The sequence below is a fragment of the Neopsephotus bourkii genome, unplaced genomic scaffold (genome assembly GCF_033783945.1).
Source record: "Neopsephotus bourkii isolate Nb327-2 ecotype Australia unplaced genomic scaffold, CSIRO-AGI_Nbou_v1 NB_1574, whole genome shotgun sequence".
Classification (NCBI taxonomy): domain Eukaryota; kingdom Metazoa; phylum Chordata; class Aves; order Psittaciformes; family Psittacidae; genus Neopsephotus; species Neopsephotus bourkii.
Window position 1 is genome coordinate 2,113,454 of NW_026902050.1, and position 26,147 is coordinate 2,139,600.

The 26,147-nt window shown below is 37.2% G+C and overlaps 1 protein-coding gene across 4 annotated transcripts in view; it reads left to right on the plus strand.

Moving 5' to 3' along the window:
• The window catches only part of ATP13A3 (ATPase 13A3), a 61,851-nt gene that overhangs the window by 21,959 nt on the left and 13,745 nt on the right, over positions 1–26,147 (plus strand). For 3 of the 4 annotated variants that reach the window (XM_061371428.1, XM_061371427.1, XM_061371430.1), the window contains 24 exons: positions 141–234; positions 1,741–1,914; positions 2,713–2,883; positions 3,205–3,275; positions 8,815–8,895; positions 10,702–10,771; positions 11,721–11,855; positions 12,645–12,717; positions 13,484–13,615; positions 14,506–14,685; positions 16,654–16,811; positions 17,473–17,661; positions 18,637–18,698; positions 19,274–19,424; positions 19,940–20,056; positions 20,868–20,885; positions 20,972–21,125; positions 21,214–21,334; positions 22,505–22,629; positions 23,525–23,703; positions 24,179–24,301; positions 24,385–24,464; positions 25,198–25,240; positions 25,338–25,447. In XM_061371428.1, the coding sequence (XP_061227412.1) occupies positions 141–234; positions 1,741–1,914; positions 2,713–2,883; positions 3,205–3,275; positions 8,815–8,895; positions 10,702–10,771; positions 11,721–11,855; positions 12,645–12,717; positions 13,484–13,615; positions 14,506–14,685; positions 16,654–16,811; positions 17,473–17,661; positions 18,637–18,698; positions 19,274–19,424; positions 19,940–20,056; positions 20,868–20,885; positions 20,972–21,125; positions 21,214–21,334; positions 22,505–22,629; positions 23,525–23,703; positions 24,179–24,301; positions 24,385–24,464; positions 25,198–25,240; positions 25,338–25,447 (2,811 nt within the window). Of the gene's footprint in view, positions 1–140; positions 235–1,740; positions 1,915–2,712; positions 2,884–3,204; positions 3,276–8,814; positions 8,896–10,701; positions 10,772–11,720; positions 11,856–12,644; positions 12,718–13,483; positions 13,616–14,505; positions 14,686–16,653; positions 16,812–17,472; positions 17,662–18,636; positions 18,699–19,273; positions 19,425–19,939; positions 20,057–20,867; positions 20,886–20,971; positions 21,126–21,213; positions 21,335–22,504; positions 22,630–23,524; positions 23,704–24,178; positions 24,302–24,384; positions 24,465–25,197; positions 25,241–25,337; positions 25,448–26,147 lie in introns of those variants that run through there. The other variant, XM_061371429.1, reaches the window with a different exon arrangement.

Sequence of the window (26,147 nt, forward strand, 5' to 3'; positions counted from 1 at the left end):
AGAGCTCTACAGGTTGTTACTACTGGAAACTAGTAACAGTGCAGTTTTAAGATCTGTATTAATATGTTGTCAATGTGTTTTAATACTTGGGTATAAAAACAGTAAAATGGCTCCAATTTTTAATTCTTTTGTTGTTAAAGGTCTTCCATATCTCAAGTCGAGAAGCTCCATATCATCCTAAACATGGAGAAAGAAGAAAAGAAGTTTGTCAATAAAGCAGAGGAAGATGAGATGGTAATAAATCCTGTTCATCTATTTTTATACATTGAAAAAACTCACATTTTCCTGGTTTTCTCTCTCAGTGGGGTATGTTACAAATGTTTGTCATGGGAGATGCAGCAGTTAGCTTTGACAGGGAGATGGGGCAGCTGATCTTTAAATTTCCAGTCCATTCTAGAGACAGCAGAAACTATTTGGGGTATGTAGGGATTTTTGTTTTAAAACATGGTAGATTCCTGTGAATTGAAGTCCTTGTTCTGTATTTGTGCATGCTGCTAGGAAAATTTGCTCTTCAGTAGGCCAGTTCTAGTATGGGGAGTAGGCAAATACATCCTACAACAAAAATTGAAACTGAGATGCTTATGGTCTGATCACTAAAAATAAATGCTTTTTAGAGGAAATAATTTGTTTTGTCCAAAAGAAGCATCGACCTCTCCCACTATCTTTCACCCACCTGTTTTTATTGATAAGGAGTGAATACTGGCTACAGTGTTTTGAAAATAACAGGGAAGGGTTTTGTCTCTTGTTTTTGTCAGCTGAGAAGGCTGCAAAACAAACTTTTTAAAAAGCCTTTTCTTAAGAAAGGAGTTGTCCTGAGTTCAGCCAGGACACAACAGGAGTTTAAACTGTGACAGGAGTTTAAACAATTTCTAGTACTATTTAATAAGAAGTACAAAAAAACCCCAAACAAAAATGTTGTCAATATGAACAATGTGGGTGGGACCCAATGGGAAACTTCATTGCCCTTTTGTAGCAGGAAATATAATCTAATGATGTAATGTGAAACTCAGGAATGTAACACAGCATCTACTAAGTCACTGAATTATTTTCTCTTCCTGGCTGTCATCAGGTTAAGTTGGTACATGCCTTTGACCAAGGCACACTTAATACATTGTGGATTTTTTTAGTGGGAGAAGAGGATTTGTCCAGCTGGTGCAAGTTACAGAACCTTTGACAGCATGGCTTGCAGTTGCTGATGTTTCACAATAGCATTTCTTATTAAATGGCAGGCAGAGTAAGCCAGTTCTCTACTGAAAAGCAGTGTTTGGTAAATATATTCACAGGCTTGTTTAGAAAGTATGAAATTCAGCTAGCACCAGTAATTCAGCACTATGTATGCTAGCTAATCAAATGCTCTAATGTGGTAAAATCAACATCTGACAAAACATTTTTGCTCTTAAATGCTTAGCTGACTTGTGCTGTGCCATGGTCAAAAATTTTGTTGTTCACTGAGAGTTAAGACAGGTTGTGTTGCAACTTCAGTACTTGAGGAGATAGATAGGATATTCTGCCTTTGTCAGGCTTTTATTAATGCCTGTATCAAGCAAGACTGTCCCTTTTTGTTGCCACTCCGTCATGTGCTAATTTTTTAAAATCTTTCCTTCCCCCAGAAAAGAAAAATGAGAAAATGGCTTTGAAATTTGATTCACTTTAAATACCACACTTTATGAAAAATAAATGTTGTCTTCCCATGCCAGAGTAATTAAGAGCATCACTGTTTGTTTCTCTGTTTCCATGCAGGAGATCTATGGCTATGATCTGTGTCATTGGAAGTTGGTGCTAGTTGCTATAGGAGTGATCTGTTCTGGTGGCTTTTTCCTCCTCCTCCTCTACTGGATGCCTGAGTGGCGTGTGAAAGCAACATGTAAAAGGACTACCCTTAAAGACTGTGAAGTGGTTCTGCTGAGAACAACTGTAAGTCAAAGGAGGGTGTGCTTCTCCCAGTGTGCATCTGGTTTGCATCCCTATTGCTGCTTGCTGCAATGCACAAACCCTTCTCTGCAGAGTAGACAAGATTTCGTTTTACAGCACTGCAGAATTGTGCTCCTTGGTGCTGTATATATGTTTGCTGCCTGTGTGGGAAGACTGACAGCTGTTTGCAAAGGACATAGCAAAAAGAAAGTGTTTGCTTTTGGATTTTAAGAAATACATGAATGCTGTTGTCATCAAAAGTTGCAGAACAGATACCTTGTTCATATAACCTGATAACATGATTATCAGGTTTTCCCTCCCTGTTCAGCAAAGATATGTTTATTGAATTAAAGTGTAACTGTGGCCCCAAGTATGGTTTGATTTCAAGCTATTTTCTTCCTGCACAATTGCTGTGTGCAGTCCCTTGTGTTAAGTCCTCAGTTATTTGAAGTTGCTGGGTGGGCGCAGCTGGATGCGTAAGAATCCCATAGTTCCTCCTACCACAGAACAACTATGCTAAACTGTGAAGGGCCAAAGATGTAAAAATTCAAGTACCAAGACTCGTGTTTTTAAAAAAAAAAGTATCTATATATATGTATCTTCCAACACAAAAAATATAGTTTTAGAATTGTGGAAATATATTCATAAGCTAGTTGATAATGAACTTGGGGCTGTCTTTTGTAGTTATGTATGGGCTCTCCTAATCTGTCATCTGTTGTTGACACGTTTTGCTAAATCTGTTGTACTACAAAATGCTGTTTAAATGCTGTTTGAACCTGCTCTTTCCCCCCTCTTTTTAAGGATGAATTCAAGATATGGTTTTGTGCAAAGGTTCGCATTATGCCTTCTTTGGGAGCCAATCCTTTACAGAATCCCAACCCTATTGTACACAAGGTTTCAAACGGCCATGCAGTTGATTTCTGTGAATCTGATGTAGAAGAGAATAAAAATGATTTAAAGAAGTGTTTGCCCGTAAGTAAACCTGCAATGCTACACTTGGTAATTTTCAAAGTATCTCAAATAGTATCTAGAGTAAACATACATACTACAGTATGTGTGAGCTGCTGCTTTTGTCTAAAAGGCTAACTCACTCTTTGGGTGGAGCACAAATCTTTTCCTCAATAACCTTTTACTCGATATTGTGGAATGCTTGAAAGATTATTTTGAAAGAAAAGTGTTTATTTTTCAGTGGAGTTTTTCTAAATTTACTTTGTGTCACTGTTCAGAATAAAGTCAGTGAGAAGAGAAGTGTTAAGTGTTGCTGGTTTGATAGTTATGCCTGTTGCCCTGCAGGTTCGTTATTTCACCCATCACAGCATGAAGTATTTCTGGAATGATTCAGTTCAAAGTTTTGATGTTATACGGTAAGAGTACCTTTTTCTTTCGTGTTGTGCCTCAAACTGCTTTTTGTAAAAATACTGTCACATGCTTAGGAACATGGTGAAAATTGGTATTGTGTTCTGACCAGCTGGTTTAGCTCACTGAGTCTTTGTTTGAGCCATAGCGAGAGCAGGGAGGTTTTAACTTGGTGTGCCTTTGGCAGAAGGGTATTTGTTTAATCTACCTTTATTGAGCATGATTCGTTTAGGGAGACAGGCTGCATGCCTATGCAGGCTTTTTGCCTGTTCTTGGAGTGTAATTTGAGAATCAAAGCACCTGTTGATAGACAACAGTTCCTCTATAAACTCTTAAAAAACTTTGCTTCTGATGGAATAAATCCTATTTTTTTACACTGCTGCTGAGCTAGGCCTGAAGGGAGTATTTAGGAAGAGGGGAATTCACCAAATACTTTGTTGGTCACCTTTCTGTAGGTCTGCTGTTACATTTTAGTATGGTTGAACTTTTTTTTATTCTTTGATAACAAAACCAGATTTCTTGCATTGATAGAAAATGTCTTTTGGTGGGCAGTAGTAGCTGTGCTCACTGAATGTGGTGTATTTTCTTTTATCCAGCAGCACCGTTGCATTATGTTAGGGTTGAAAAAGAAAGTTCTTTAATACTATTGATGAGACCTTTTTAGTGCTAACAAGTTAAATGAGCACTGGTTTCTCTGGTTTTGACAACTGCTTGTTAAAACTAAGATGTTCAGATCAATAATATAACCTGTTCAGCTTAAATCAGTGTTCACTACATTGAACCATCACGTGGAAAAGTCCAGACAGTACGTGTAGAAAAAAATAATGACCAGTGACTGAAGGAAAAAAATTAATAGCCAGAGTTTCTGTAAGAAGAAACATATTTTGCAACTGTTTCTATGTTTTCAAAAAAGCATGTACAAATAGTATGGAAAGTTATCAGCAATGGCAACAATTAAAAGAAATTATCATAATACAAGCAGTTACAATATTGAGCAGTCCCCCTCGATGGCAAGGGGGAATGGGTGGAAATGTCTCAGTTCATGTGTAAATAATGAAAAGCTTTGTACACATATTTTTTATGTTAAGCCTGCCATGAATTACAGTGGTGCAGGTAGGGGCACTTGTCACTTTGCATCACAGGGTCCTGTTTCCATGCCTATAGTGTTGCTAATTTAAAATGTTCAAAGGGAATGCTTCCCACAGATGAGATTACAAGTGCTGTTTTGAGGTGGTTTTTTTTCATGCTAAGAACAGGTATGGGGACAAAAATCATACAGTTCCATGTGTTTAGGAAAAATGTTGTTCCTTAGTATTAAAGCAGTGACTTGAAACTTGGCATTTGCTGGCTCTTGGACTGTGCCTTTTGATGTTCTTATGATAACCCAGCCAATTCATAAGCCCTGGAAAAATCTCAGATATGCCTGTGAAGTTATGTGACCATTTATTCTATCACATTCTTGCTGATACGCCAAACTTTCATTTGTTTGATGTGTTAGCAACGACTGAGCCAGACCACTTGTTTAGTCAGGTACTGTAGCTGAGCTGGACGCCATTGTTTAGCAATTGGATAGTAAAGAGTAGAAACAGCTGGATCTGAGGCATACGCGATACTGGCAGAGTACAAAGTCACTTTTGAGTAAGGTCAAATAAAGAGTTTGCTATAAATTTTCTCTAAAGTGAATTGGGTATGAAGATCAAAGTTTGGAAAAACAGTAGCTGAACTCACGAATGATAAGTATTTTGAAAAGAAGTCTGAAAAATTTGTCCTTCATCGAGATACTTTTTCTTGATGCTCTTCAGCTAGTATAAAACCCAGGAACTGGTATTGCTTAATAACATAGAATCATAGAATCATAGAATAGTTAGGGTTGGAAAGGACCTTAAGATCATCAAGTTTCAAACCCCTGCCATGGGCAGGGACAACTCGCTCTAAACCATATCACCCAAGGCCTCGTCCAGCCTGGCCTTGAACACTGCCAGGGATGGAGCATTCACAACCTCCCTGGGCAACCTATTCCAGTGCCTCACCACCCTAACAGGAAAGAATTTCCTCCTTATATCCAATCTAAACTTCCCCTGTTTAAGTTTTAACCCATTACCCCTTGTCCTATCACTACAGTCCCTAATGAAGAGTCCATCCCCAGCATCCCTATAGGCCCCCTTCAGATACTGGAAGGCTGCTATGAGGTCTCCATGCAGCCTTCTCTTCCCCAGGCTGAACAGTCCCAACTTTCTCAGCCTATCTTCATATGGGAGGTGCTCCAGTCCCCTGATCATTCTCATGGCCCTCCTCTGGACTTGTTCCAACAGTTCCATGTCCTTTTTATGTTGAGGACACCAGAACTGCACACAATACTCCAAGTGAGGTCTCACGAGAGCAGAATAAAGGGGCAGGATCACCTCCTTCGACCTGCTGGTCACACTCCTTTTGATGCAGCCCAGGATACGGTTGGCTTTCTGGGCTGCAAGCGCACACTGAAGCCGGCTCATGTTCATTTTCTCATTGACCAACACCCCCAAGTCCTCCTCCGCAGGGCTGCTCTGAATCTCTTCTCTGCCCAACCTGTAGCTGTGCCTGGGATTGCTCTAACCCAGGTGTAGGACCTTGCACTTGGCATGGTTAAACTTCATGAGGTTGGCATCAGCCCACCTCACAAGCGTGTCAAGGTCCCTCTGGATGGCATTCCTTCCCTCCAGCGTATCAACCGAACCACACAGCTTGGTGTCATCGGCAAACTTGCTGAGGGCGCACTCAATCCCACTGTCCGACAAAGATGTTAAACAAGACTGGTCCCAACACAGACACCACTCGTTACTGGTCTCCAGCCGGACATTGAGCCATTGACCACAACTCTTTGTGTGTGGCCATCCAGCCAGTTCTTTATCCACCGAGTGGTCCATCCATCAAATTGATGTCTCTCCAATTTAGAGACAAGGATGTCGTGTGGGACAGTGTCGAACGCTTTACACAAATCCAGGTAGATGACATCAACTGCTCTACCCCTGTCCATCAGTTCCATAGCGCCATCATAAAAGGCCACCCAATTGGTCAGGCAGGATTTCCCCTTAGTGAAGCCATGCTGGCTGTCACCAAGCACCTTGTTGTTTTTCATGTGCCTTAGCATGCCTTCCAGGAGAATCTGCTCCAAGATTTTGCCAGGCACAGAGGTGAGACTGACTGGTCTGTAATTGCCCGGGTCATCCATTTTCCCCTTCTTGAAAATGGGGGTTATATTTCCCTTTTTCCAGTCATTGGGAACTTCACCTGACTGCCATGATTTTTCAAATATGATGGCCAGTGGCTTAGCAACTTCATTCGCCAGCTCCTTCAGGACCCACGGATGGATTTCATCAGGTCCCATGGACTTGTGCACGTTCAGATTTTTAAGATGGTCTCGAACCAATTCCTCTCCTACAGTGGGCCCAAGGTCTTCATTCTCACAGTCCCTGCATCTGCCTTCCAAGACTTGGGTGGTGCGGTCAGAGCCTTTGCTAGAGAAGACCGAGGCAAAGAAGTCATTCAGAACCTCAGCCTTCTCCAAATCCTGTGTAGCTAGTTCACCCGAGAGCTTCCTGAGGGGGCCTACGTTCTCCCTAATCTGTTTTTTATTTGCTATGTACCTGTAGAATCCCTTCCTGTTATCCTTAATATCCCTAGCCAAGTTTAATTCTAACTGGGCCTTAGCTTTCCTAACCTGGTCCCTAGCTTCCTGGACAACATCCTTGTACTCTTCCCAGGCCGCCTGTCCTTGCTTCCACTTTCTATAAAACTCTTTTCATTTGAATTTTCCTCAGGAGCTCCTTATCCATCCAAGGAGGTCTCCTGGCCCTCCTGCTGCACTTCCTTCTGGTTGGGATGCAACACTCCTGAGCTTGTAGCAGGTGATCCTTGAAGACCAACTAAGAGTCTTGAGCCCCCCTGCCCTCTAGGGCTATATCCCATGGAACCTTACTAAGCAGGTTTCTTAAAGAATCAAGTTAAAATTTGTAAAGAGGCTGTATATGAGACTGGAAGGCTTCATAGTAGTATCTGTAAGGCAGGTAACACAGATACAGCTGTGATCTAAGCACAGTACTGCATCATGAAGATAGAGTAACTCTGTGCAGTTAATTATGCAAGTATCCAGAGACAGAACACTTTGATCACATAATTAAAGACATGGAATAATACAAGGGAGGCAAATTAAGATTTCTTGGGCAACTAATTCTGTTACGAGAGCTTGAATTTCAAATCACTGTTCTCTTTGTAATAACGTAATATTAAGATCACTGTGTTAAACACAGGAAATGCAAGTGTAATTGTTCTTAAACTAAATCAGACTTGGTCACATAGCCAAAGAGGATGCAACTTTGACCTTGTATGTGTTTTGTTTTAGCTGGTGTCAACTGAATCTCAGAGTTGATGAGAGGTTTATGTAATAAACTGTGTGTGCACAGGTTTTTTTCAAATGTCCTGGGAATTCAGTGCTGTAACAGTACTCTAATAAGCAAATAACATCCTGCTAGAAGCTTTGTATTTGCATGGACATTACGCATATAGATATGCATATCTACATATGAAGCACTTAGTTTTAGGGACCCTTCTTAAACCCACTGTTACATTCCTTTTATGCAGGGAAAAAAATGTTGGCATAGAATGGCAGGAAAGGCACAGTTCTTAACAGAGAATTAAATATTTCTTCATTGAAAAATCATGGTTTAAAAAATCTTTGAACTTGAAAATTTCTAGTGAAACCCTGTAAACCTGTGGCCGAATTAACACATTGAGGTTTTCACCTGTTCTTTTACTAGAAGTTAACAGAAACATGATCCTAGCCTTTGCACTAGTGAGGTGTTTAAAACTTTCCCTCTCTTTGAGAAAATGGAAACAATTGTTACTATATATGTACCATAAAGAGGTTTTTCTTCACTGGGACAGGCCAGAATCTTTAGCAGATAACTTATTACATATCCTGTATAAAAAAAGGCTTGTGTTCAATAGTGCTGGTTTTGCCATCTCAGAAGGTCTTTTGGAAGGTAATAATATTTTCCTGTGCATCCAAAGTAAATCCTGGATTTTGGTCATGATATGTCTGATTTACTGAGTTTGGTAGTTGAAATGACCCCATAGTTGTAAACATAATGATGTTTCAGGTGTGCTTGCTTTTCTGCAGATCTACTTAATTATAGTATTTGCTTCCACAGCATGTAGAGAAGTCCTACAAAGGTTAAGTCTTACAGTGATAAAGAAGCACTTAAAATGTTAGACCATACTTTACCTAGTCATGGATAAAATTTTGATAGTAGGGTGCTGCAATATAGTCTCAGTATAGATTTATTTGATAAATTTATTAACAAGACAGAGGAAGAGTAAGACATGACAGCAAGGGGACTGCTTTTAACACCTCATTGGTATCTGGAGTTGTGACAAAAATAGCTAGAAAAACATTAGTCAATAGACTTTGGTCTTTTTGTAATATAGTGTAACTCTTAGCAAAGGCCCAGCCCTTTGGAGTTACTTTTAAATGTCATGTTTCTTAACTCATTGACTTTTCCCTTTACTTAGAGGTCTAGATGAATCTACGTTATGTTCTTCGATTCATAATGAATACAGCACAGGACTGACAAAGGGAATGCATGATTACAGGTAATATTACAATATTTGAGGGAATAATTGTTTTAATTCCATTACCTGTGCGCAAAGTGTTAACAAAAGTAGAAGACAGTTGTGTGATTAGTGTTTACAAACAGGCTTTATGCTTCCTTTAAAGGCTGTTAGATGTATGAAATTCTTGTGTTTCTTACCTATATGCTGAGTAGGAAATAAATTCAGGTAATGTGTTGACTTAGTTTTTTCAGACTACACTGACTATGGGAATTGGAACCATTGCTTAAAGTAATTCAGAATATATTTGTGGAATTGTATTTTCTAATTAACATTTGTTAATGTTTGAAATTGAACAAAAAGAACAGCAAGCAGTTATGTTTTCTAACACATCACAGGTATACGGTGAAATTTGGTGGTTGATGAAAAGAAAATCATATTTTTTTCCACATAACTCACCCTCAAGTGGCATAAGTATTTCCATAACATACTGTCATTGTTGAAGGGTGTATACAGGTTGAGAGACAAAGAGACTGATTCCCAGTGAAAAAGTCCATCTGAAGTTCTTTATCTGGAAAGATGCTCATTTGTCTCAAGCTGCAGATTGTTGAAGGTTTGAAAGGAATGCTGAGGGAGCTTACTTTGCTACTTGTTTTCTTTCCTGTCCTTTGCTAGCGGTGATTGTGAGAGGGGATAGTGTGCTTGACAGCTAGTAAGGAATACTAGGTGCAGCAAACTTGGCCTAAACTGTAACTAATTTCTTATTTTAGGAAGATGAGGCTGAAATTTACCAGGTCTCAAGACTTTGGCTTTAATTTTAAAACTCCAGTATCACAGGTGTGTCCCATACGGACCTGCATCTGTCTCTGGTTGGCTGGAGCTAAATGCATTCCTCACTTTTAATTTTGGTTGGCAAGAAATAACAGGGGAAAACCTATTTTTTAACATGCAGTTTTAGACTAACAGTGTAAAGGGACACAGCTCAAGTGCGTAGGTAGAGAAAAACTTAGTCTAGAAAAAAACTTTAAAATGTAACTTTAATGGTACACATAGTTCAGGGATTTCTTAGTCCTCAAATGGAAACAGCAAGCTAGAAAACGTAGATACGTATTTAATTATTGGTGTTTTAATTTATTGAAACACTACCTGGACTAGAATAGTTTGGTGTCTGTAGCATTCCTGGCTGGTTTTTTGAGTGGTTTTTTTGGGGTATTGCTGGGGTTTTTTTGTTCAATTTTCTTTTGTTTTTGCAATTGAGACCTTCTTTCAGTTTAAAATATGGAAGCATTTGTTTGCTCATCATTCCGTTTTCTGTCAATTTGTGTCTTTTTCTACAATAAAAGCCTTTTCCTTAAGAACATCCAGTAAGGGCTTCTTCATGTCAGTGTAATTTAACTATTTCAGATCTGTCAGAGGATTGTTTTTTGTCTCCTTCCCCCTCCTCTATGATTTGCCTTTCTTCATGCTAAGAACAAAAGATACAGAACTATAAAAATGATGTCTTACTGCAGGATAAATGTTAACACTTGTTTGAGCTTAAGTTAATGCAAACCCCATACTGGCACGTTTAACATTGCACCTATATGCAGTTTACAGGGAAATTATGTTATGAAAGAACCTAAAATTAAGTTACAGTTTAAATTTAAGTATAAAATAGTTATCCTTATATTTGAACATCTCACTGGGTAAATGTTCTCAGATAAACATGTTTTGAAACAATGGTAAATAAAAAGGGGCCACAGATAAAGTAATATTTTGTTCTTTTTCATATTAATGGAATTGCTTTGAAGTCAGTAAGATTTCCAATAAAAATTTCAACTTTTTTGATATTTTTCTTTTGTAATGCAGAAAAGCATTCTATGGAGTAAATGAAATTGCTGTGAAAGTGCCTTCCATTTTTAAGCTTCTGATTAAGGAGGTAAGATCTTTAACAAATTGTTAAAAAAAAGTGTATCATTAATTATTACTTTAAATGCAATGACTTTTGAACTGGTCTTCAAATAATAATGTAAACCAGAAGCTTTCCTCCAGAGCCCAGCACTGTAAAAAAAAAAAAGATACTGACCTTTATCTTGGAGCTCTCCAAACTTAAGAGGCCTTAGCTGTAAGCTCTTCAGAGTTCACAAGTTGGTGCATAGCAAGGATGTTAGGAAAATGTGTCAGAATTCTTTCAGAGGGTATGCATCTTATTTGTTTTCTATTGTTAATTTCAAACAAAATGACTAATTACGTTCTCCATGATCAACCCAGGGATTATACATGACAACATACGCAACAAATCAAACATGTTCTTGCATAAACTTTTGTTGGATTGTTTGATTTAATTTCTTTTTTCTGTGTATAAGGTGGATTTGCATAATTGACTTGTTATCCATGTGGTATAATAATGTATGATAGAAACTTTTGAAAAAAGAAACTCTCCAACCTGAAGTAGCAGAGTGCATTTATTAATAAGAAGTAGATAATAAGATACAGCTTAATTTAATAATTGCAACTTAAGGTGGATGAAGCCTTGGGTGGCATGGTTTAGTGTGAGGTGTTCTTGCCCATGGCAGGGGGGCTGGAACTAAGTGATCTCAAGGTCCTTTCCAACCCTAACTATTCTATTATTCTATGAGATGTACCTACTATTTTGCTTTGAGGTGTATTTAAAAGTACATATTTACGTATTCTAGTAAGAACTGTTCTTTTGAGGGGTTGAGGAAATAATGAAAAAGAAGGATAGTTTGGCAAAACAGGCAAACCTCAGTTCTTCACACATAATTTTTTTATCTCCTTCATAGAGGAGGAGAATGATTTTGATTCTGTTCTGATGGGGAATGCATGTGACCCTATGGTGTAACTGTAATATTCTGTCACTCTTCTAGGTTCTCAACCCTTTTTACATTTTTCAGTTGTTCAGTGTGATATTGTGGATCACTGATGAATATCACTACTATGCATTAGCAATCGTGATCATGTCTGTAATATCCATTGTTAGCTCACTTTACACCATTAGAAAGGTAAGTTCAAAGAAAACAGATGCATCTTTTCAGCTTTTTACTGATTGGTTTATTTTGTTATGAAATTGCCTACAAGTCTTGAATTTTTTAGAGGTATGCAGGTAGAATGTTGTTACAAGGTTTCCCTTTTTGAGCTGGAAGAATTCGGACTTGCATTTTCCCTCAAGACCTGTCTCTGCTCACTTTCCATGCTGTTGAATCAGTAGGTTGACCTCAGACAACATAAATGCTACCTCACTTAAATAAAACCCAGACACAAGTTTATACTAAGTCATATTGACAGTAGTGATTCCATCTTGCATTATTTTCTTCTGTTTGAAAAAGTCTAACACAATTCAGCACCAGCCAGATGTGTGGATCGTGAAATTGGTGGTGCATTCGTTTCTGTAGACTTAGCTGTAGCTGGTGGTAATCAAGTACCAATTATCCTAAAATTACAATCTGATTTCAAAACAGAGACAAAAAAAACAACCCTCTTACCTTAATCCAGGGTCATACAACTACTGCAGTTTTTACTTATGTATATTAATGACCAAATGTTTATAACATTTTGCCTCACCGTGTATGTTTGCTTCCAGAATGCTGGTAAAAGTAGGAACCTCTACAGACTGATGCACTCAAACTATTTACCCATAGGTTTCCTAAACTATGTTAATGTTTTGAGTCACATTTTGTTGTAAAAGAATGTTGGTGAAGAATCTCATCACTTTAGTTTGTAGAAATAGAACGTGCATATAGAAGAAGGCAAGCTGTACTTTTGAATAACAAACTGTTTTCTCCCCTTTGCAGCAATATGTTATGTTACATGACATGGTAGCAGCTCACAGCATTGTAAGGGTTTCTGTCTGCAGAGGAAACCAAGGTAAACTTCACAGGCTATTTGGAAAACTTAGTTTAAATTGTCCATTAGCAGTGAGTGTAAAGTTGGTGTGCATCTGTTCTTTCTTTGATCACCTTGAAATGCTTGATTTCTTAGCAAAATTGTATGGAGAAAAGGAGAAGTTGCCAAGGGGAATTTAGATAGGATAATAATATGTTCAGGATTATCCTTACAGATGGCATTCTTAGCAAGTATCTGGTTTGTTCTAGATTAGGTGTTTGTCCTATTCTTGTTTCTCATTATCTACCATATATACTACATATCTATCATATGTAACTGTCACTGTGTTTTTTTCTCAGCTTAAAGATGTGCATGTGTTGGGTTTCCATTACAATTTGTTACCCAGCAGGGACTGCAAATTGATTTCTGGACTTTTGCTTATTTGGATACCACAGCAGTTGAAGATGGTTAGGTTGTAGCGTGGTACTGTTGTGTGAGGCATGCATTTGTATTTGACTTGTATCTTTATACGGACGTTATACTGTAGCTGATTGTTAATGCATTTTGTACGACCTTGTTTCGTTTCATTTGTTATGATGAACTATATCCAAGTGATCTACAGTTTAATCTGCAGTGAAATTTAGTTTATCAGTGGCTTTTTCTGTTTTAAAAAACCTTTCATAATGCCATCAGCAGAACAGAGTATAATCTCAGTTGTCACCACGTGGATCTTGGCTGTGAGGATCTTTATGGGGTTTTGTAGGTGGTGGCTATTTTCAGGTAAACTTGTTTGTGTTTTAACACTCAGAAATAGAAGAAATCCTTTCCACTGACCTTGTGCCTGGAGATACCATGTTGATTCCATCTAATGGGACAATTATGCCCTGTGATGCAGTACTTCTCAGTGGTACCTGCATTGTAAATGAGAGTATGTTAACAGGTAAGGTAAACTTGATACAGTTTTGTTTGGCTAAATGTGTTAATTTATACCTGTGTGCATGCTTAAGTTGCAGTATCTTCTAGCAGAAGTGGATATGTTTATTTTGTGTGAAATGTGTATGTTCTCAAATTTACACATGCTGCGAAGTACTTACGTACTTGTGTTCGGCTTATCTGCAACAGCTGCCTGGTACTGCTTGGCAACTCTAAAAATGAATGATGGTTTCTTGTTGAAAAGCTTTCGTGATAGCTTGTCTCCCTGCTTCTTGATTTGATGTTCTCAGTGCAGATTGAGTTCTACAATATGTTCCTTCATACTTCTTTTGCCCAAACTTTTTAGCTGCTTCCATGAATACAGGTAGTTTTTTTCTGCTGTATTTAAAACCAGGAATTATTATCTCAAGTTGTGCCTGCATATTTGTTGCTTTATCATGTTAAATTCTTTGAATATACTTAAACCTCTTGCTGCTGCTAGCAACAGGTAAATTGACTGCAGCCCAAGCTTGAGAGTACTCAGTTACCAAAGGAGCTGAAGAAATTTGTTCTCTAATTTCTCTGAGTAAAGATGGGGTGATGCCTTGCAGCAGCAGAAGGATGTTTAATCCTGATTTCTTTCAATAAGCTATATTTTACACCAGTGTGATTTGAAGAGCTACAGAACCTGTATTGGTGAATAACAAGTAGAGTTAAATAGGATTTGGATAAGGAATCTGGTGAGCTGAGACTAATAGGTGAGAGACTACCTAGTAACATGCTGAAAGGAAGATACTTTCTCCATAAGTCTGCTTTTGTGCTGATGAAGTGAGATTTATATTGTTCTACTGGAAGTTGTGAAGTGAGAAAACGTATATTGTTATTTGATCTTGCTTAGACATTCTTTCTCCATTTAAGGTGAAAGTGTTCCTGTCACAAAGATTAATCTACCAAATCCTTCGGAATATCCGAAAGCAATGGGAGATGAAATATACAGTCCAGAAGTGCATAAACGGCATACTTTGTTCTGTGGAACCAATGTAATTCAAACCCGTTTTTATACTGGAGAATTGGTCAAAGCTCTAGTAGTGAGAACAGGTATTGATTGTTGAGTTTACCACTTGTTAACTTATACTTTGGAGTATTGTATTGAACGTTGCTAAGCTTGGATAAATGAGTATACCCCAAATAATTTGGTAAGCGTCTACAACAAAAACAGAACTAGATAATGGCCTGGAGAGTATCAGTATTTAGCATCAGTTTAAAACTTACCTGAATGTGTTTTGAAGTCCTTTAGATGTCTTCTATGCAGTGTGTTGGTTGAACTACATGAGCCTCTTTGAAAAGGTTTGCCATACGATTGGATTGGGTGGGTAGTGGGGAATGGCTTATTTTACTGGAATCATTGGCAATGTCAAATGGTTTTATTTGCCCATAGTTTTGTCAAAGCACATAACATTTGCTTAGGAACTGCATTTGATCTAGCCCTTTCTACAGAGGTGCCTCTTCATACTAATATGTTTAAGGTTTGGTTTTAGATAATATAGGTATTCTGTTGCAGAAAATTGCAGAGACTGTGTAGTTGTAGGATTCTGCTTTACAAAGATGACCTTAAGAAAACCACCACAAAATAGAGGAATGTAAGCTATAATCAAGTTACAGTAAAACGGATGGAATAAATTTGACTACATTGACTAGAATATTACTTAAAGCAAGTTTTCTAATAACTTCATCCTAATTAGCCTCTGCTTTCTCTGGTGTCTTTACCTTCTTTTAGTCTGTTTTAGCAGTAAATATTCTGATTATTATTTTAAATTAGATCTATTGTCTTTCTAGAAGCTTTTATTAGTCTATTTATTTTTTTCTCAGAGAAAAGTATTTGCTTTCCCTTAAACACGTCTCCCTATATATAGGCCATACAAAACAGCAACAGAAATGAACTGCAGAAGACTTAGTTTTTCTATTCTGCAGAAAGACTCAACACGTGGAGTCCTACTGCCCTCGCATCTAGAGTTACCTTTTTAATCTGTTCTTTGCCCATGACAGGTCAGAGTTAGCACCTATGTTGTAAACGGGATGAATTTAGCTCTGTGGACCATGTTCAGATTTTACATATGGACAAGTACACTTTTCCTGCTATGACTACATAGAGAGAAGAGCAAAGGATTATAAAAGCTCTCTATTCTCATGTCTGGTTTACAGGAACAACTTGTAGTCAAGTAGGGCATTTCCCACTCCACAGAACTGGACAGATATCACACCACTTGTAGTGTCTCGCTCCTAAGGTGTCTGATATTAAGAACTAAAGTAATTCTTACCTAGTGATATAAAAGTAAAAATCCCTTTATCTGAGGGAGAAGGATGCAAAAAATTGAAGATACTAGATAATTTAGTCCTCAAAAGGATTCTAGGAGAGCTGAACTACATATGGTTGTATGCAAAGAAATGTTGTCTTGATCTTGTCGTAAGTGGAGATGTAAGATTGATCTATTGGAACTGTACTTACAGCAGTCTTCAGAGTTAAGCCTTTAACACAAAATGTTTGGTGCTAGAGATGAAATATATATAATATATTGATGAACTAAATGTATTATTTCTTTTTCTCCTGAAACTCAGTTCATGGGTATGTTAGTGCATACGTCATTGTGAACTTACAAAGACTGGTCACTTAAGTACTTAAGTTTGGACTCTATGAATAACTTCATTTTCTTTTGCAAGCACTGGCTTAATTGAACAGCTAATAAATATACCCACTAGCTTTGCACCGTAAGGGACAAAATGCAGTACAAAAACTCTTCCAGGCCAAACCATTTGAGGGTTTACTGCTGTTGTAGAAGGGGGGTTTCTTAGTATCAGGTGCATGCCCTTGCCATTGGAGAAAAGCACTTAGTATGGTGTGCATGTATTTTTGAAGAACCTTAACTACAGTAATGCAAAATATCTTTTACTGTATATTGAGAAACAGTCTAATGAAATTAGTAGCTTAAGGGTTTCATTGAGGTTTTTGAATATATTTTAATGGCTTTGCTCTTGTTTATAATTTCAATAACTCATTTTTATTTCTAGGCTTTAGTACTGCTAAAGGACAGCTTGTTCGTTCTATACTATATCCAAAGCCAACTGATTTTAAACTCTACAGAGATGCCTATTTGTTTCTTCTGTCTTTGGTCGTGGTGGCAGGCATTGGGTTTCTTTACACAATTGTCAACAGCATCTTAAATGAGGTATGTTTTCATTTCTAGTCAAGAACTGCCTTAGTTTAGAAAGGGGCTGATGACTGCAAACGCTTCAGATAATGAGAAACAATGAAATTTGAAGTCAACATTTCTTTGCTTTATTTTATACCCACAGAACAAGAAAGATAAGCGTATTGAGAACAAAATTCAGCATAGAAGCAGGACTTCAATATATTACAGTGAAATTTGAGTTTGCCTCTATTTTTACTGACCCAATTACTACACTTTTATCTTTATTATATGTAACATTTCTATCTGACTGATAATTCACCTGGAAGAAATAAGATAGAGAATATCTAAAGCATGCTGCAGGCAAAAAAATCCTTACCAAGAAATTGATAACTGATAACGGTAACTTTTGCCTCTCTAAAATTTTTGCATTACTTAGTTACTGTTTTAAAGTAATGCATTTGCTGAGGGAAAGGTAAAAATGTTAAATAATGAGTGCATTGTGGATAATTTAGGACTGGATTATCATGGTTCTTTATGGTGGGTGAATATTGCTAGGTTTCTGGGCACCACAGAATGTGCTGTACTAGGGAAAGCAATATGTGGATTTTGCCTTTGGTACCAGTGATGTAACGCTTCAGTGAGATAGTAAATCTTTAAATAGCGAGTTCTTGTTCATCCACTCTGACCTTTATTACAGGTTCCAACTCATACCATCATCATCGAGTCTCTTGACATCATCACTATCACGGTGCCTCCAGCGCTCCCTGCTGCCATGACTGCTGGCATTGTTTATGCACAAAGAAGGTTGAAAAAAATTGGCATCTTCTGCATCAGCCCACAAAGGATAAATATTTGTGGCCAGCTGAATCTTGTGTGTTTTGATAAGGTTAGGTGAATTTTGAAACTTTGTGTTGCCACCTGGAGGCGCATTATATAAAAGAGAATTTGTATAAACTGGCAACTACAGGAAAATTCATTACTTACATATAAATCAGATAATTTTTCTGTCCTGTTAGCTTCCACGTATTCACTGTTTATCACCTGTTAACTTACTTAATTTAGTTTGCTCTAAAAAGCTGTTATAATAGAGAGCTGCTTTCTTATCTCAAGTCTCCCAAGTCCTAACTTACTATTGGCACCCCAGAAATGTGATAGTTGGGGTTTGCTACGAGTTTTATTTAGTAAACATCTTATGGAAAATGGAAGCGTGAGGTCAGACTTGTTTCTTAGTTGTATTTATTTCAGTGAAAAGCCAAACCACGGTATTTTGTTATTACTCCTTAACAGAAACACAACTGAAAGACAGTAATGCCACTATCCAGAATCCTTTGCTTATCGCTATGCCTTAGATAAAAATTAATTTTCCTCTTTAGATTTTTAGCTAAAGCCTTAAGTACCCATACTAGATTTATTATTTCTGTTGTACAGGTTTTCCAGTTACCGTTTTAGCTATGTAAGAAAGTAGTCCTAAGGGCTTAGTGCCCATTTTCTGTTGCCCCCAAGCCCTGAATATAGAGATGTTGAGCTATTATCTTCGAAATTTAAGGGTCTATTTTTTTTTTCATGTCTCTAAGGAGGGACATGGCTTTGAATGTTGTTTTTGGGGGGGGGGGGTTTAAGTTATTTGACAGAGTTGGATCTTAAGTTACTATCCAAAAGCAAGGGAGATACTGTATTTCCTGTCCTGAAGTCCTGCTTATATTTTTATATTTTTTTATTTATTTATTTTTTAGTGAAAGTAAAATAAAATACACAGTGGAGGTGTAATTTAATTAATTAGTTGTTAATTGTTGCTTTACCTGAGGAAAATTTGTTTCTGAAGGCTTTTTCTTCTTGCCATGTCCTTTGGTTTATTTTGCAGACTGGAACACTTACTGAGGATGGCTTGGATCTTTGGGGAATTCAGAGGGTGGAAAATGCTCGGTAAGGATAAGCTCACAGCTGATAGCATATGTGATACCTAGTTGTGCTTCAGTAATTGCAGCAAAATAGAATAGAAGATTCCAAGTTATCTCATACATGTTTTCATTTCGGTAATGAGCAGTAAGAATGCAACTGGAAAAACGGTTTGTATGTAATGAAAGTTATAGGTCTCCTATGAGACTGAAGTGAAGTTTAATTTGTTAAAGTCTGAGGCCTCATTAGGTTCATACTGCAGAAATTATGCAATTAAAGTATAGCGTGTTTTCTTAATCCTGTCCTCCCAGGTGATGACTTTTTGGGCTGCTAAAATGAATTAGCGTAACTAATTTAGTTAAGTACAAAGTGATAAGATGTCTCCGTACACAGTGAATTAACGCAGTTTTTTAAGGAGACTAAAGTAGTGACTGTTTTGGAAGATTACAGCCCAGAATCTTAATGTATTTTCTGTGATGTGTGAAAATACAAGTGAAGAGACTCCTGCAGTCAATTTTCTTCTGTTAATATAAACAAACCTTTTGAATTGGCTCATAATAAATAATTATAGTGCTAAGTATATTATTACTTCATTGTTTTAGTTTCCTTTTGCCGGAAGAGAGGGCTTGCAGTGAGAGCTTGCTGAAGTCTGAGTTTGTTGCTTGCATGGCAACTTGTCATTCCCTTACAAAAATTGAAGGGGTGCTTTCTGGGGATCCACTTGATTTGAAGATGTTTGAAGCAATAGGATGGGTAAGTGCTTGTTTTAGGAGAGTCAGCATTTTCAAGATTAGTAATCTGAAATTTCCCATCATGCTACATATAAAATAAACCATTATATGCTGTTTTAAGCTGTAACTGTAAAATGGTGGGCTTTTGACACTGCTTGTGTCAAAGGAAGTCTTAATATGAAAATGTTCCTAAAATGTGTTTTTCATTCATAGAACTGAAAGAATCTGAAAAGCTAATTTACTTCTTTCTGATGTCACTTGTGGCAAAGTATCAATACATATGATAAACTTATAAAATAACTAAGTTAGTCTTTACATTAACTGCTAAATTAAGACACTTAATTCTCACAGGAAATCTTGGTGAGAAAGGTCATGGCACCCTGGACATACTTCCAAGCCTGTTGGTTTCTTTGAGTGTTGTTTTTTTGTTTGGTTGGTTTGGTTTTGGTTTTGGTGTTGTTTTTTTATTCTGAAGATTACATTATGAGAAAATCAAGGTTAATACATGCATAAAGTAGTTGTTTCTTTGTAATACAGATTTTGGAAGAAGCAACTGAAGAGGAAACAGCCCTTCATAATCGAATCATGCCGACAGTGGTTCGACCTTCAAAACAACTTTTTCCAGAATCCAAGCAAGCAACAGATCAAGAAATGGTAAGAAAAATCTAAGCAATTACTTGAGTTGAAGTAATCCTTCATGTTAAACAAATACATTGTACCATATGCTGTGGTTCTGGCTGATACAATTCAAATTGGTTCAAAACTGTGTGGGTTTTGATGACGGATAGGGAAAACATGCCTAAATTGTTGTTTAAGGTAGTCGTTCGGTATGTGCCACATTCAGTGAGAGCAGACTGTCAGCATCATTACCCTTGTGAACTAGCTGTAAAGTGCTATAATGCTTTTTGAGCTTACACCTTTTAATACTGGTATCATTACACATTTTAATATTAGTATCATTACCGAGTCCTTTTTGTGCTAATGAAGTGCTTAGGTGTGCTCACTTTGCAGTTATAGCTAATCATTTCTTAATGTCACTCTATGGTGCAGAATTCTTGCTACCATTGTGTACGTGCCCAACAGTAATTACTGTGCAGTAGTTGTCATGAACATTCTTGAAACTTATTATGTGATTTTTTTGGGGGAGCATACTTCATCATCATGGCCTTATTCTAAAATCCATACTTTAATCATTTAGGTAGGCTAAATGGACACAGGTTGGACTATGAAAGGTCTTGCAAATTCTAATCAAGGAATCAAGCTCTAAAGTTCTATGTCTCGCTTAAAGTATACTAAACAGATTTAATAGATTCATATTGTGCTGTAACAAATCCATTGCAAATACAATGTGGCTTTATGCTGAGAGTGCTGTGTAGGTTCATTTACTTACTTTTGTTGAAATAGTTCGTAGCTGAAAAAATACTTAATATTTACAGTAAATGTGTTTGCTTTTTTTTTTGTTTAGGAATTGTTTGAGCTTTCGGTAAGTATGCTTTTTGATTAAGCATGCACCTCTTTTCTTAGAATGTATGTGGATCTGACCCTTTTCTTCCTACCTGTATGACACAGACCAGTTATGAAATTGGAATTGTGCGCCAGTTTCCATTTTCTTCAGTTTTGCAACGTATGTGTGTAATAGCAAGAGTTCTAGGGGAGAAGAGAATGGACGCCTACATGAAAGGTGCCCCTGAAGTGATTGCAAGCTTGTGTAAGCAGGAAACAGGTAAAAGAACAAACTGTAGTTTCATTTCTTGTGTAGCTCAGCTGCAGTATGGATAATTTTAATAACTCTAAACTTGACCTTTTTAAAGTTCCTGTTGACTTTGAGTGTGTCCTGGAAGAATACACTAAGCAGGGCTTCCGAGTTATTGCTCTTGCTCACAGAAAATTGGAGTCTAAGCTTACATGGCACAAAGTCCAGACTATTAATAGGTAAGAGTGACTTCACTTTCATAATAAGCAGTTAAAATCTTTAAGAGCTGCATGCTTTGGGTTAATTTTGTAATGTTGATTTTTATTTAAATCAGTTACTTCTGTTCTTTCTTGACAAGTATAGTTCTGTGCATTTTTTATTTGTACCCTATACAATACATAGAAATTTAAGATAAGGAAGTTTTTCTGCAGTAGTGTGGAACATCTTTAAGCTTGAAATGAACTGTAATATTTTATAGTGTTTGATTTATATTAATGTGGCAGAAAACCTCATCTGATTTCTTTGTTACTTGATAATATTTACATCATCTGTGTCTGTTAAAGATAATGAAATGACATGTAGTAGAAACTCTCCTCTGTGTGTTTGTAGTTTCTTCATCTGCTATGAGCAACATGTCCTTTTTCTTATTGCAGAGCTTGTCAGGAAGGTTTAGAAGTTAGAAAGGTTTCTTCCTTCAAAGAGTAGTATTTCCTCTTAATTATTTTTCAGCTGGTCCTAGTTTTGTGGGTAATGCTATCTATCTTTTCCATAGTGTTCAGAAAGTGTAGCATTGCCATGAAAATACAAGCTTTGTGTTCTTCTGTATCAGCTCTGTGTGCAAGATGACTGCAAAGCAGTACAAAGCAGACAAATAGATTTTCCAATTTCAGGTGTGAAAATCTACTGTACCAGTAAAATACCCCAGACCTGTAAATACTGACTTTCACGTAAACCAAAGTTAATTAGTTGCTTCACTTAGTTAGCTAATGTCTATAATTCTTATTAGCCTTGGTAACATGATTTGATGGCTTGTATATTAAGGATCAGCTAATTTGGAAGTTAGAGATGTGATTCTAAACAAATCTTAAAATTTGGCTGCGAATGCAGTTAGCCTTGGAGCATCTTTTTTCTAGGAATATCTCTTTTGAGAATGTAATCTCTTTCAGAAAGATTTCTTGTGAAAGAAACTGAAAATGGTACTTGAGGAAAACATTTTCTCATACTGGTTTTCAACTAAAACAAGGGAAGTAAGTATAAATGATTGTGAAAGGTGATAGCTCACAGGTGACCTTTTTATAAAGCAAATTCTTCACTTTCCATGATTCAAAATAAACAAAATCGGGCTCTTTAAGCTACATGTAATAATTGTATTTTTTGCAATATTCTCTTCCTTGCCTTCTTTTCTACAGAGATGCTATTGAAAGCAACATGGATTTTATGGGGTTAATTATAATGCAAAACAAGTTAAAGCAAGAAACCCCTGCTGTACTTGAAGATTTGCATAAAGCCAACATTCGCACTGTCATGGTTACAGGTTAGCACATAAACATTCATACTCAAAAATCCATCTTATTTTTGTCTTATTTTAATTATAGTGTATGAAGTCAGACTGTAGTGTCAGTAGGCTGGGATTGCACTGTATTTATAGCAAGAGGAAAGTTTAGAAACTATTGCGAGAATATTCGGACACCAGTCTGTTTCTTTTTGAATGAAAGTTGCTTTGGTATGTCAGAGATCAGAAGCCAGTGTAAGGATGAGTCCTATCCCTAGCTCCATGCACAAGTTACTTATACTGAATTGAAGGATGGAAAACCTTAGAGATCTTCCAAATCAGACTAGGTGACAGTCGTGGTCTGATTTTATGACTGATCCTCCTTTGAGCAAGGGGTTGGACTAGATGACCTCCTGAGGGTCCCTACCATTTTGAATTGTATTATGATAAGTCACTTTGCGGTGTTTTTGGTGGGTTTTTTTTAATGACTTATGTCCCTGTTAAGCAGGCTAAGTATCTGTACTCATTGTTTCCATGCAATAGGTGTGTTTGCTTTTTAAATCACAGGTATTGCAGCTTTGGAATAATGTTGTGATAGGCTGGCAATACAACTCAGTGTTTGCATGTTCTGTGGCTGTGTTTAAAAAGTGCTATTTTAAATGGCCGCATGCTTTCTGCCAGATTTTCAGTATATCCTAAGGTTTGGCCAATAAGAAATCTTTATGGCTGAAAGAAGCATTTTAGTGATGTTAGCGCAGAGGAAGGGTTTAACAGGCTGGGTTTTGAATTTTGTCCGAAGGCTTGGTTTGCCCTGAGGTTGTCACTGGTGTGTTAGGCAGTCCTTTTCCTAGTTTAAAACTGGCTTTGTTAGCTTTTCTCTTAATGTGGAATATCAGTGAAACTGACTGAATCGTTTTTAAATGCAATTGTTTAACAGGGGATAACATGCTAACTGCTATCTCTGTGGCCAGAGACTGTGGAATGATTCTACCTCAGGATAAGGTCATTATTGCTGAAGCACTACCTCCAAAGGATGGGCAGGCTGCCAGGATCAACTGGCATTATGCAGATACCCTCGCAAAATGCACTAGTTCATCACCAGCCATAAACTCAGAGGTAACATGAGCATTGTGATGCCCTTACAGTGTAATCAGTTAGTTTTACAGTTGAGTTTCTTTTTCTCTTATTCCGTCAAATAGCAAATCTCCTGTTAAGTGTCAAAAAAAATTGATGTACTAGTTAACTTTCAGATTTTAAAATACCACAGAGTAATAAAACAGCTGGGGGAGCTAGTTTTTCAATGGTGATACGACAGTTGATATTTTAGTTCTGCAAGAGACAGGATTTTTTCCACATTTCAGTCTGTTAAGACTGTTCTAGCTGTTTGTAGTTGAAATATTGAACTGTGTTTTCTTGTTACTAAATAAATGTTTTCATTAAATGAGGTTTTCTTTCAAGTAGCATTCTTAGGAACCTCCCCTCTAGTTTGGGATCTTAAGGAATACCCCTCTTGAGTATTAGCTTGAAATTACAAAGTATCTGTGTAAATACACTAGAGTACACTACTAGAGTATTGAACTACTTTTGCTAGGATATTCCAGTTAAATTGGTCCATGAAAGTCTTGAGGATCTCCAGATGACCAAGTACCATTTTGCAATGAATGGGAAGTCATTTGCCGTGATTTTGGAGCATTTTCAGGACCTGGTACCCAAGGTGAGCATTTCATTTGAGTATGAACACTTCTGTTGGTGAACAGACTTTGCCCTCTGAGCATTAAGAAATCTTCTGTCTTCCAGCTTGTGTTACATGGCACTGTGTTTGCTCGCATGGCACCAGACCAGAAAACTCAGCTGGTAGAAGCTTTACAAAATGTAGAGTAAGTATTTGCTCAAGCACAGCAAGTGGGAGGGTTGACAGACTGTTTGGTGTGACACGAGGAAAAAATTATGTATGATGCTAACTGTTCTTCCAAATTAAAAAAGCTGGGCTAATTACACATATTGTGTATATATGTAATTACATATATGTGATATATGTAATTACATATAATATATATATTAGTTAGGCTAATATAACTTCCTTGAGTTGGTAAATAAGCCTGTTAGCTGAGCAGGAATGAGAGTAGTACCATCTGCTGGCTGGTTGTGAAAGTTTCAGGCTTTTCATGAAGTTACAAATGATGAATAGCTAAACTGACTAACATAGTTTATAAATCTGGTTGCTTGGATTAATAAAAAAATCCATCAAATGTCTTCTCTGTATTACAGAAGTATTAATGGGATGACTTCCCATTCATTTCAGGCTTGCAGCTATACACAATACTACAAAAGTCTCTTTTCCTAGAGCAAAGATGCTTTAGACCACGTTGGAATGATAGAGGGCTGTGATAATCGTTACTGGTTTGGCTGACCTCTCTACATCGTATTACTTTTCTGTCTACTTCCTTATATGTATAATGGCAGCAGTAATTGCTTTCAGCATTAATCATCATTCATAATTACACAAACCCTGGATAAGTCAAGTTAACATTAAAGTATTTACTGAAATAAGCTAAATAGACAACAAGTAGGGAATGGTCCAGAATGCTGACATCTGTTTGGTTTTTATAGTTACTATGTGGGCATGTGTGGAGATGGAGCAAATGACTGTGGGGTAAGTATGTTTTTATTTCCTATACAGTACGGTTCAGTTAAATTTTACAGCTGAAAGCAAGTTTTAAAATGTTCTCTACTTCAATGTTAACTGGCAGGCGCTAAAGAGGGCACATGGTGGTATATCTTTGTCTGAACTTGAGGCTTCTGTGGCATCACCATTCACTTCTAGAACACCTAGTATTTCCTGCGTGCCAAAGCTGATCAGGTAATGTGACTTACTGTGAGCTTAAATGCATCTGTGTAACTCTTTTTGCATACCCTATATTAATATGTGTTTGATGCTGTAAAAGGCCAGTTTGAATTAAAGAAAAAGACATACATTTTTAGTGCTTCCGTTTTTTTACTGAAGTTACCCTGAGCAAAAGCTTACCATAGCATGATTTAGTATTTTGTTATAAACCCTTTTGTCCAGGTAAAGTTAACTTTTCAAAGCATGAATGAGTTTCTACATGTTAGTATTTAATTTGATGTCTTAGCGACTACTGTGCTGGTTTCTGTAAAGGTTGTGTTTAATTGCAAAGGGCAAAATGCTTCACGTAACTGCTTGGTACCACATGAAGTAGAAAACAGATTTTCTAAATAGGGCTTGACAGTTTTATTCTAGAATTGGAAGTTAGGTAATAATTTTGGATAAACGTCAACCAGAGAAGAATCTGCTAAAGTCTGTGTGGAACTAATGAAGTAATGTGTAATCAGAAAGATTTCTGGTCAGCAGTTCTGTGGTTAACTGCATGTTCATTCAATCCATGCAGTAAACTAGTGCTTCATAGATATTTTTTGCAAGCAGGCCTTCATTTTAAAACCTCTGTTGAGAAACCATATAAAGCCCAAAGAATGCCAGAGTAAGGTGGTGGCTCGGTTCAGAAGACATGCTCACAACTTTGATGTACTTAAAAGCGTACCAT